This window comes from Gadus chalcogrammus, chromosome 22 (genome assembly GCF_026213295.1).
Source record: "Gadus chalcogrammus isolate NIFS_2021 chromosome 22, NIFS_Gcha_1.0, whole genome shotgun sequence".
NCBI classification, from domain to species: domain Eukaryota; kingdom Metazoa; phylum Chordata; class Actinopteri; order Gadiformes; family Gadidae; genus Gadus; species Gadus chalcogrammus.
Window position 1 is genome coordinate 19,800,429 of NC_079433.1, and position 11,328 is coordinate 19,811,756.

General features: G+C 42.0%; 1 protein-coding gene across 1 annotated transcript; it reads left to right on the plus strand.

Moving 5' to 3' along the window:
* Window positions 1-5,799: 5,799 nt before the first annotated feature.
* Window positions 5,800-11,277, plus strand: otud6b (OTU deubiquitinase 6B). Its single transcript, XM_056583155.1, has 8 exons — window positions 5,800-6,415; window positions 6,636-6,775; window positions 6,983-7,102; window positions 7,395-7,595; window positions 9,438-9,558; window positions 9,743-9,804; window positions 9,899-10,005; window positions 10,659-11,277. The coding sequence occupies exons 1-8, from the start codon at window positions 6,343-6,345 to the stop codon at window positions 10,741-10,743; spliced, it is 909 nt and encodes a 302-aa protein (XP_056439130.1). The 5' UTR covers window positions 5,800-6,342; the 3' UTR covers window positions 10,744-11,277.
* Window positions 11,278-11,328: the final 51 nt, after the last annotated feature.

The following is an 11,328-nucleotide window of genomic DNA, read 5'->3' on the forward strand; positions in this document are numbered from 1 at the left end:
ACACACGCACGGATGCTCTACAAGAATGAAATTGTCATTAGTCAATTCAATTAAATATATTTCAGATGACACACACACACACGCACGCACGCACGCACGCACGCACGCACGCACACACACACACACACACATACACACACGCACGCACGCACGCACGCACACACGCACGCACGCACGCACACACACACACACGATATTATTATAACAAAGCACCTTACTATATATGTAGCTCTAATGATAATGGAATGATAATGTAAACACAACAGTAACACATCCTTACATCCTACATCCATTAACTGGTGTCGAGATGACGCCTCATGAAACTTCACAGCCTCTCAGCCAGATGATCCTGCAAAGTGGTTTGACCTCAAAGCTTTAAACTAGTACACTAGGGACACCTAGTGTTGAATGAACAGTGAAATGATGATTTTAAAGGAGACATATTAGGGTTTTTTCCAAACAAGTAAACATAGTATATGAGTTCCAGAAAACATGTTTTTGAAGCTGGAAATAGCTTTTAGGAAAGAAAATCTCGCCTTCCGCCAGTGGCGTCACTAGGCTGTTTTATTCGGGGCTAAAGCCCCGTATCTAATTTGATTAGCCCCGAATCTTTTTTGTTAAAAAAATAAAAAAATAAAAAATATATATTTTTAGATATTTTGCTGCATGCAGAGCCTGTGCCATATCCGCCCGTCGCACATGCTCCCATTTGTTAGGACTCTTGCGTAGGTTACTGCTCGGAATTTCTGTTCTACTGCTCAAGATTTTAAGCCATGAATTGATGAACTTGCATTGAAGAAAATATGTCAGTTTTCTGTGGGCTGTAAATAGGCCAATCTATGAGGTTAAATAGCATTTCCACTATAAAATGATGCAGAAAAGGCACAGATAGATTAATAAGAATCCACCAGAATGCAAGAAATTAAGTGTTGCGTCATTAAGTGACGCTCAAAAAATGTTTGGGAGCACCCCCATACCCCCACCTATAATTTGTCCCCGAAAATATTGAAATGAACCTAGCCTATATGACCCTATACGCAGGTTGTATGCAATATATTCATAGATATGTTGTCTTTACTTTTTGTATTAAAAAGAAGGCATGTCAGTAAACTCCATGCCGGCCCTTAGTGTGATTATCACTTCATCATAGAGTGGCCCTTCGTGAAAATGAGTTTGACACCCCTGATATAGGTAATGTAAGGTCTGTCTCACTTGTATTAATTTTACTCTGAAATAACTTGAATGGAACTTTAGATGTCTGGGGATAAGCAGCAGTCAGGTAGCAAAGCTATAATTACCTGCCTATTTGGTTTATTTAAAAAAAATGTGCATGTGCATTAAAGTATACAACAAAATTTGCCACGCGCGCACTGTCCTATTCCCTCTTGGGCTAAGCCCCAGATGTTTCAGAAACCTAGATACGCCCCTGCCTTCCGCTATTCCCCTCTGTTTCTGTCACGGTCTGTCTGCCACGCCTCCTTCACTACTCTATTCATTCACCCCTCGCAGCTGGGCTGCATCAGGTGATTAGTGGAGGCTATAAATTAGCTGAACACTGTTCACCTGGTGTCAGATTGTCTTCGCTGTTTTGTTCATGCAAGTCTCCAGCAATTCGCCTATCTCCCGACCCGGTTTCCCGATCCTGCCTGTCCCCGACTACGTTCCCCGCCTCGTCCCTGCTGATTTGGTTGACAAAGTAAACCAGAACATCATTGTAATTTGCTTGTCTCTAAGTCGTGCTTTTGGGTTCTAATCTGCCTCTTCAGTAGAGCGTGACAGTTTCTGTCCCTTCAGAATGTGCTGTTTCTGGTGTCTGTAGCTTTAATGCAAATGAGCTGCTGCCCATTGACCAATGAGCTGTCAGAATGAACCAAAGGCCTAAACACACCGGTGCCGAAGCGGCGCGTCAAAAAGTCTGCCCCCATTATTCCGGATGTACTAGCCCACACCGGCACCGACTATTACGAGAATTGACGATGAGAGACTGGTCGTCGAGGTGGAAAAATATGTCGAATTTTGTTACCAAAGTTCCCGTCATTACAAAGACAACTCCAAAAAGGACATTGCCTGGCGAGCCATAGCTCTGGAGATTGGCTCTTCAGGTGGAAATCAACAATGGTGGACTAAGTACCCAAACCATTAACCATAATGGGAAATAGACGAAATCAAGTTACATATAATCACACAATGTAGGTAGAAACCAGGGGCCGTATTCACAAAGGATCTTAGGGCTAAAAGTAGGTCCTAACTGGCGAATTTAGGAGTAACTCCTAAAAATAATGGGCGTGTCACTCTTAAATTTAGGACTCCTAACTTTTTTCACTAAGAGCAATTCACAAAGTATTTTAGGACTAAAAGTAGCACCTAAGTCTAGGAGAGCTTAAAAGTCCTCAAGAGGACTCCTAACTCAGTAAGACCTATTCACAAAGAATCTTAAAATGCCTGCGAGACGAAATGTTAGGGTATTCAACTTATTGTGGAGTTAATGCGCGATGCAATAACATCCCCGACTAACAGGAATAATCCGATTAGTCCCGAAATAAAATGTTATAAAAATTATAAGTTATAAAAAAATATATATAACTTATAAAAAATAAAAATAATTGCGCCATCAAAAGACGAGGACGTGTTCGTCAATAGGAAGAAAGTGCATTCCATCAACACGCAGGTTGTTTTTGATGCAACTTTTACTTTTAACATAGCCTACTGGATGTTGTTGCAAAGTGGCCTGGATCTTCAGCTACCCATGATTCGCGCATTTTAATGGTGAGCGGTCTGAGGCAGCTTTTTGAGATGTACCAGTTGGGTGTCACTTGCTGGGTAACAGTGACTATCCATGCAAGACGTGGCTCTAGACACCCTACCTTAATCCACAACCGGGAGCACAGTTAAAGTGTAACATGTAAGTGATTACGCAGATTACGCTTAGTCCTATGCGTAAAACACATCGTATTGGCTCTTTGCGAGCACACAAACATACACGAAATGTGTGGAGAGAGGAATTGGGCAGATGAAACGTCGGTTTCATGTCCTCCACGGCGAAATACGACTCACGGGCAAGCACAGTAATCACTGTATGTGCCATTCTACACAACCTTTGCAAGCGGAGGAACATTCCACAGCCAGACGATGATGATGATGATGATGATGATGATGGCGATCAACATTACAAGGAATTTGGCCGTGTGGAACCGAGTGGACAGGCATTTAGGGATCACTTTGAAAACACATTTTAGGTAAACACCTTGGCACAAATCAGTCAACACTTGGGTAGTTCGTAACATTTATTTTCTTTTAGATTTTACGTATTTTTATTGTTTGCTTTCTCTCTCTCTTGAATGTGCAGGCTACAACGTCATTATAGTAGTCTGCACAAAATTGTCATCATGCGTGTATTCTGCTAACTGCACTATAACTACTTAATAGGAATTCATTTCTAGCCTAGGCTATTTCCTTTTTTTTCGGTGATTCAGTGGGCTCGTCTGAACAACCAATCACCGAACTGACCGCTTCTAAACTCGTGCACGAGAATTGACGTAATCCATAGCAACGGCGCGTCACTCTTAGTTCACTCTTTGTGATTTATCTTTAGTAAGAGTAGGTCTCAGCGGCTTTGTGAATAACTTTTAAGAAAAAACTCCTACGTAAAATGTTTTAGCGCGAGTTAGGAGCACTCCTAGCGGTAAGATAAAATGCTTTGTGAATACGGCCCCAGATTACTTGTAATATATATATTTTTATTTAAGGCAAGGCAACTTCATTTATATGGCACTTTTCATGCATGAAGCAGACTCAAAGTGCTTCACATAGAAACACTCATACAATAAAATAGAGTAAAAGTAAAAGAAAAACACAGGCAAAGCTCAAAAATGAATTGTCATGTATTAACTGTCTCTCTGGTATCAGATCATGTATTAACTGTCTCTCTGGATTTAAGGGAAAATAACTAAGTGTCTCGAGCCCTCAAATAGAATACACTGGCTACTGAATCCAGCACAGCAATAACATCACTGTATTTATCCCGAGGGATAAAAAAAAGTATATATATATATGCAAAAGAGTATACCAGAGAGGGATAATAACTAGATTATAGGTCATCATGACTACTCCATACGGTTCTGCCATTGCACACTTCCTAGTGGCGAATTGAAATATTGGCGTGCCTCTCAGGATCTACACAGAGCTCCTGGACCAGATTGTGGTATACCCCCTGTTCTTGTCTCCGTTCATTGATGGGGTGCACCCAAACCCTTCGTCTTCTCCTTGCCCGCCTACTGCGCAGCAGAAGAAGGGCAGCCACCCTCTGTCTGGCAACAGTTATTTGTTCTGTTGAAATAAAAAAACCTCAATAAAATGTAAAAGAGCTTGCTCAATTAAAATGGATAACTACTGGCTGCATACATGTAAATGTGTGGCTATGTTAAGGCTATATAGATGGATAGATAGATAGCTACTTTATTGGTCCCAATGGGGACCAATAAAGCCATCCAGGAGCTCAATACAATAAATACACACAATAACAATTGGCCGGTGACGGTGGTATCGGCCATCCCGGACCAACCCCCGGACCCAAACCCTTCGCCTTCTCCTTGCCCGCCTACGGCGCAGCAGAAGAAGGGCAACCACTTTATCCATTTTAATTGAACACAAGCTATTTTACATTTTATTGAGTTTTTTTTATTTCAACAGAACAATTGTTGCCAGACAGAGGGTGGTTGCCCTTCTTCTGCTGCGCCGTAGGCGGGCAAGGAGAAGACGAAGGGTTTGGGTCCGGGGGTTGGTCCGGGATGGCCGATACCACCGTCACCCACCAGCCGGCGACGGAGAGCACCAACCGAACCCCAATCAGCGGGATGGGAGACACCTGACTGGACAGCCAGGGACTTTAAAAGGCACTCGGGAGCAGACGGAAAGGGCCGACGAGTGACGGAGACAGCAAGGGCCGAGCGAGCCCTACCCTAGAGGCCCACGGAGGCCCTAGAGACCGCGAGTACCTTATATGATTTAAGTTGTCTGTAATAAATGCCGTGATCGGCTAAACCCTCACTGCCAAGCGTGATTTATACCTGGAACCCGGCTCATTCGAGGAGCGGGTTGCCACAATATATACATGTGTATATATCTGATCCCTCGGGATAAATACAGTGATATTATTGCTGTGCTGGACTCTGCAGTCTATTTTATTTGAGTGCTCGAGACACTTAATGTTATTTTTCCTTAAACCCTGAGAGACAGTTAATACATGACAATGCATTTTTGAACTTTGCCTGTGTTTTCTTTTACTTAGCCTATCTATTTTATTGTATTGTATATTTATTGTATTTCTATGTGAAGGACTTTGAGTCTGCTTCATGTATGTAAAGTGCTATATAAATGAGGTTGCCTTGCCTTAAATAAAAAATTATATATTACAAGTAATCTGGTTTCTACCTACATGGTGTGGTTATACTGTATGTGACTTGCTTTCGTCTATTTCCCATTATGGTTAATGGTTTGGGTAACCTACTTAGTCCACCATTGTGGAATTCTCACCTGAAGAGCCAATCTCCAGAGCTATGGCTCTCCAGGCAATGTCCTTTTTGGAGTTGTCTTTGTAATGACGGGAACATTGGTCATACAATTCGACATATTTTTCCACCTCGACGAAGAGTCTCTCATCGTCCATTCTCGTAATTGTTTCTCACAAATGAAAGAGGGCGACATCCAGTGGTGAGGGGTAGATATGGAGGTGCCTACGGGACCCGGGATGCACAAACCAGCTTTTAAAAAGCGCCTTTTCAGGGGCGGCGACGCTAGGGAATAGAATATTGGATCGAAGACTGGTTGGGCGGCGCGGCGCGGCGCGGCGCGGAAAGCTGCCGCGCGGCTAGTCGGCGCCGGTGTGGGCTAGTACATCCGGAATAATGGGGGCAGACGTTTTTACGCGCCGCTTCGGCGCCGGTGTGTTTAGGCCTTGATACAGCTACGCTGTAAGAGATCGACTTTGCAACTCGTCCGAGGATTGAGGAACACGCCATAAGTGCTGCAAGCCAGGAAACTACGTCACGTTCTCGAGACCGGTCAGACGTACGGGCGTACCATACAAATCGATAGCATAACTGGCAGGAGGCGCTAATGGCCTTCCGATGTTTAGATAGGAGAGCGAAGAAGAAGAGGCTCCACCCGTTTTGTCAAGGTTTTGTCATTTCCGGGAACCCCCGCCTCACATGCTTCTTTAGATCCAATTCATATTTTATCTTCAGTAAGCATTCTGGAAGTATAATAGCAAAGGGTTAGAGGATATCTGTGTGATTGGATTTGCTCGAATTCTATTTCAACCCAATCAAATCCCCCAAAGAAGACATGGAGGAGGATATTTTAGGCAGTCCAGAGCTTCTGGCAAAGCAACACCGCAGGGAAAAGAAAGACTTGCAAGGTATTTAAAATGATCCGTCTCTCGGCCGATGTGTTGGTTGCACAATTTAAAAGGCAGGCTTTTATTAGCCATGTTCGACTAGATGAACAGCTGTATTTCATTGTGTTTATTTTCGACCATCTGATAATTCACAATTGTATGCGATGCTCTGTCCCCCTCTCACGGACCTTGCAAAAGTGTATACGCAATTAATACATCTAGCTTTGTGCGATATCTGCAGCGACAATCCAAAGCATGAAGAATACGGTCCCCAAGAACGACAAAAAGAGACGCAAACAGCTGACAGAAGACATCTGCAGACTAGAAGCTGAACTCAACTTGAAGCAAGAGGAGGAAATCAGTGAGCTCAAAGCTACGCAAGTAAAGGCCAAATAATGTGATCAATGTCATGCAGCATGTCAGCAGTTCATTCTCTACCTCGACATACCTAAAGACAAGACATCGGCGTGTCTAGTCCGAAAAAACCTTTTCATTATTTGAAAATTATACAGATTTTTTTTGGATTCTGACGTTATTATTATTCATTATTATCATTGACTAGGTTCTAACTTTACATTGGTCGGATAGGTGGTGGAAGAGGCAGTGAAGGTGGAGGTGGTGAATGGCGTGGAGAGCCTCGGGTTGGATGGTGACCAGGAGAAAGCCGACGAGAAGCTGCCTCGTCCCACCAAGGCTCAGAAGAGAAGGGTGAGACTCTAACTCAGGTATAATTGTTTTTTAAATGGGGGGCCAAGCTTTCATCATTTTTGAAAGAGCTTTACACTTGTCACCCATAGGTTAAATTCTCCCAAAAGAAACGGGAAGGAAAAAGAATCTATTATCCCCTAGTTCATAACTAGATTAGCAGTGGTTGGTTTAGGGTGTCTTGCTCAAGGATGGTAGACTGGAAAACAGTTATATTCCCGGACTACTGGTAGACTGTGGGCTGCAGGTTTCAACCCAGTACCTTTTTAGATCCTAACCACTTAATCTCTTCCAGGATAAGAAGGCTGCTCAGGAGAAGGAGCGAGAGAGCCGGATAGCCGAGGCGGAGGTGGACAACCTGCTGGGGGCCCGTCACCAGGAGGGCTTGAAGCTGGCCCAGAAGCTCTCCGAGCGCCAGCTGCAGATCAAGGAGATTGCGTCCGACGGACACTGCCTGTACCGCGCAATAGAGGACCAGCTAGCCCGCCGCGCGTTGGTACGTATCTTAGAAGCTGTTTCATCTGTAGCTAATGATAGTTATGCTCTTAAGACCATATATTATCTTTGATCGTTATATTAGACTAATGTTATATCTATCCATAACATATATATATATATTAGTGCTGTCAGTTTAACGCGTTATTAATGGCGTTAACGCAAACCAATTTTAAATGCGCGTACACCAGAACAATAAGCACGCCGCACAGACTTGTTGGGGCAAGCAAGGATACGGAGCGGGTGAAAAACTCCTTAAAAGTGTTTGTGTCTCTGTTCGATCCTGCACGAGAGTTCAAAGTTGTCATTAGCTGTTACGTCTTTCTGACCAATCGGAGTTCAAGGGCCCACCTGGGCTGTACCACTTCGGGAGGGGCCGCTTAGTTACTCCCCTCTAGACAAAATTGACTTGTTGCGATGTTGACAGTTTGAGTATTGTGTCTGTTGAGTGAGTGAGAGGTTGCGGGGGCACAGCTCAGGCTGCCGGACGGCGCTGCAAGGAACTTTTATAAACTCAATATTGTTATCCCGCAGTAATCAGCCCGACAGCCCCGAAACGTTAAGTTCAGTGATTGAAACAAATAAAAGCCTGGGCTATTGAAGTTTTACGGTAGGCCTACCACTGTCAACCACCTGCCCGGTGTCAAGTGGACCGGGTTTAATTCACTGCGGGTCTCTTCTCAACACTCTGATCTCACTAAAGGGCTAGCGGCACGAAATCAAGGGATATTTAGAATATTAAAAAAAAGTGTGATTAATCGCGAGGTAACTATGACGTTAATGCGATTAAATATTGTAATCGCTTGACAGCTCTAATATATATATATATATATATATATATATATATTAGAGCTGTCAGTTAAACGCGTTATTAACGGCGTTAACGCAAACCAATTTTAACGGCGTTAAAAATATATCGCGCGATTAACGCAATTATTTTATTTAAAAAAAAAAAAAACTTTTTTTTGGCTCGAAACAAAGAAGCAGTTGCCTGACTGCTATGTTCAAATGACATTTGTTCAAAGCAGTCGTTTAATTGCACTATAGGCTCTTTTTTTGTATCGTCCTGTTTTGATCAGTGCCAGTGTTGTTATCAATAAAAAATCATTTGCACAAGGCAAGCCGATGCACTTCACCATGTTGATAAGAGGATTAAAATGAGAAGAATTATGGGACAAAAAAATCGCGATTAATCGTGAGTTAACTGACATTAAAGGCACCCAGTGCAACTTTATGTAAACATTCAATGAAAAATAAACATTCAATTTCTAGTCTTTTTTACACGTAGTAAGTTTCAATAACTCCATACCATTACATATCGACATTCAAGGAGCAAAGATGAGACGTTGCTGTGTGGTGAGAACTGATAGAAAATCTTAAACAACAACAATCGTCGGTGGGGAGAAGCCATTTTTCCATTGACTGGAAGCCTGCTTCATTTATTGTAGGTTACAAAAAATAAAGAAAATGGCGGCATTGTTGTTGTTATCGATTTTCTATCAGTTCTCACCACACAACGACGTCTCATCTTTGCTGCTTGAATGTCGGTATGTAATGGTATGGAGTTATTGAAACTTACTACGTGTAAAAAAGACTAGAAATTGAATGTTTATTTTTAAGCCTCGAAAGTTGCACTGGGTGCCTTTAATGCGATTAATCACGATTAAATATTTTAATTGACAGCTCTAATATATATATATAATAATATTGTGATACCGATTTATTATTGACAAATATATACTGCTTTTGCTGCCATTTGTGATTAATTGTTTTCATAAATTATGAGTTCTCAAATGTGTTGACAAAGGTGAATATCTGAAGCTGTTTTTGTATTGTCTTAAAGCCAGGCTTAACCATGAGCCTAAAAGGACTAAGATCGCGCACCGCCGAGCACATGAGAGGTCATACTGACGACTTCATCCCATTCCTCACCCACCCCAACACGGGTGACATGTACAGTGCAGGTACAACTGTTGGAGGCATGTCAAATATGCAGTTACAAATCCATTTCACCAAGACATAAAAAGGATTCACTAAAGTGTGTGTGTGTGTGTGTGTGTGTGTGTGTGTGTGTGTGTGTGTGTGTGTGTGTGTGTGTGTGTGTGTGTGTGTGTGTGTGTGTGTGTGTGTGTGTGTGTGTGTGTCCAGAGGATTTTGAGAAGTACTGCAATGAAGTTGATCACACTGCAGCTTGGGGCGGACAGCTGGAGGTATACGCACGTATCAATGTCAATTTGGTGTTTTACCATGAATGTAGTAAGTAGTAGTAAAACATGCTTTTCTGTTGTTGTGTTCTGCCCCCAGCTGCGAGCACTTACTGAAGTCCTTAAGCTTCCCATAGAAGTGATCCAGGCGGATGCGTTGGATATAAAAATAGGAGAGGAGTACGACAGTCCCCCTATCACGCTTGTGTGAGTTTATTTTGGTTGAATTGATGGAAGTCACGTTGCAATGCTTGTTTGGTTTAATGGGCCTGACACACCTAGTGGTCATATTGGTTGTTATGCTAGCTGGGTCAGCAACTGAGATATATGTGGGTGATTCCAAGGACCCATGGATGACGAATACTGAACATTTCATGTTTAAATTCAAACTAAGACTGCTACATTTCTTGGCAAAATAATGTTTATAATAAATCGGATATCGTCATTTTTGACTCGCATGGACAAGAAACATTCAGATTTATGGCTTATACAAGCAATTTTAGATTTACATTTCTGGGCTATATTTCCTTAACCGATGCTGCAATTTGGTATTGGTTGGTAATTCTATCGACGTCTAGCGAAAATAAAAGCTTCAATAATACTCCTCCCTTCCGATTACTCTGGTTATGTGCAGATGACTCCCTGAATCCTTTTCAATTCTAAATGTCAGGTTGTAATGGGTTATTAAATAATGGCATTCACATTCCCCTTTCTGTCCTTCATAAATGACTTGGTTAATGAAAGCTATCTTACTGGCCAACAGATGTAAATGGTATTTTTGAACAAGGAGAGCTTTGTTTTACTATTCGCACTCTGGTTGAATTGTACTTATTATCAAGACTTTCCTTTTTTTTCTTCAGCTACATGCGTCACGCTTACGGCCTGGGAGAGCACTACAACTCTGTGGAACGTCTAAAGGAGCCTGCCACCGAAGAAGATAGCTGAGCTACTAATATATCAGTGCTTCAAAAGTTACTGCTGTGACACTTTTGGAAGCATGGCATCTCATGGGAAACACAGTGTCTTAATGAGGCTTAGTGTGCTGCATTAGGAGAACAAAAGTGTATCTGCTTGCTTGGTATAAAGGGAACAGTGTGAGTAGTTAACTTTCACAGGTTGTATCAGATGAGTGTGACTGAATCTAGCTGAGGTTTAAGATTAAACATTCAGTGGATTTTTTGTGAACTCATGGAGAAATCCTCAACCCAGCAAAAAACCTTCTACCATTTATGAAAGAAGTGTAAGGCATGTTCATTTGTATTTATATTAGACACTGAATGAGATGTTTAGTTTATCTCGAAACAAGCTTGAGAATGAATAGATAGTTCCTTCTATTTTGTGAATATATATATATAGGCCTACTTGAGGTGCATTGTGTTACGGCCAGAAGATGTAAATGTATGTGTGCACAATGATTTTGTGAACCCATCATCGTAATGCATAAAATATAACGGACATTCGTGTATTATTTGGATCTTTTAATGAAGTTAGTTATGTTGAATTACACGTAGAGTACAGTTGAACATAAAC

Coding starts and splice junctions, on each gene's coding strand:
- otud6b (XM_056583155.1), top strand. CDS start 6,343: ATGGAGGAGGATATTTTAGGCAGTCCAGAGCTTCTGGCAAAGCAACAC. Junction 6,776..6,982: donor GTGAGCTCAAAGCTACGCAA/GTAAAGGCCAAA, acceptor TTGGTCGGATAG/GTGGTGGAAGAGGCAGTGAA. Junction 9,805..9,898: donor CTTGGGGCGGACAGCTGGAG/GTATACGCACGT, acceptor TTCTGCCCCCAG/CTGCGAGCACTTACTGAAGT.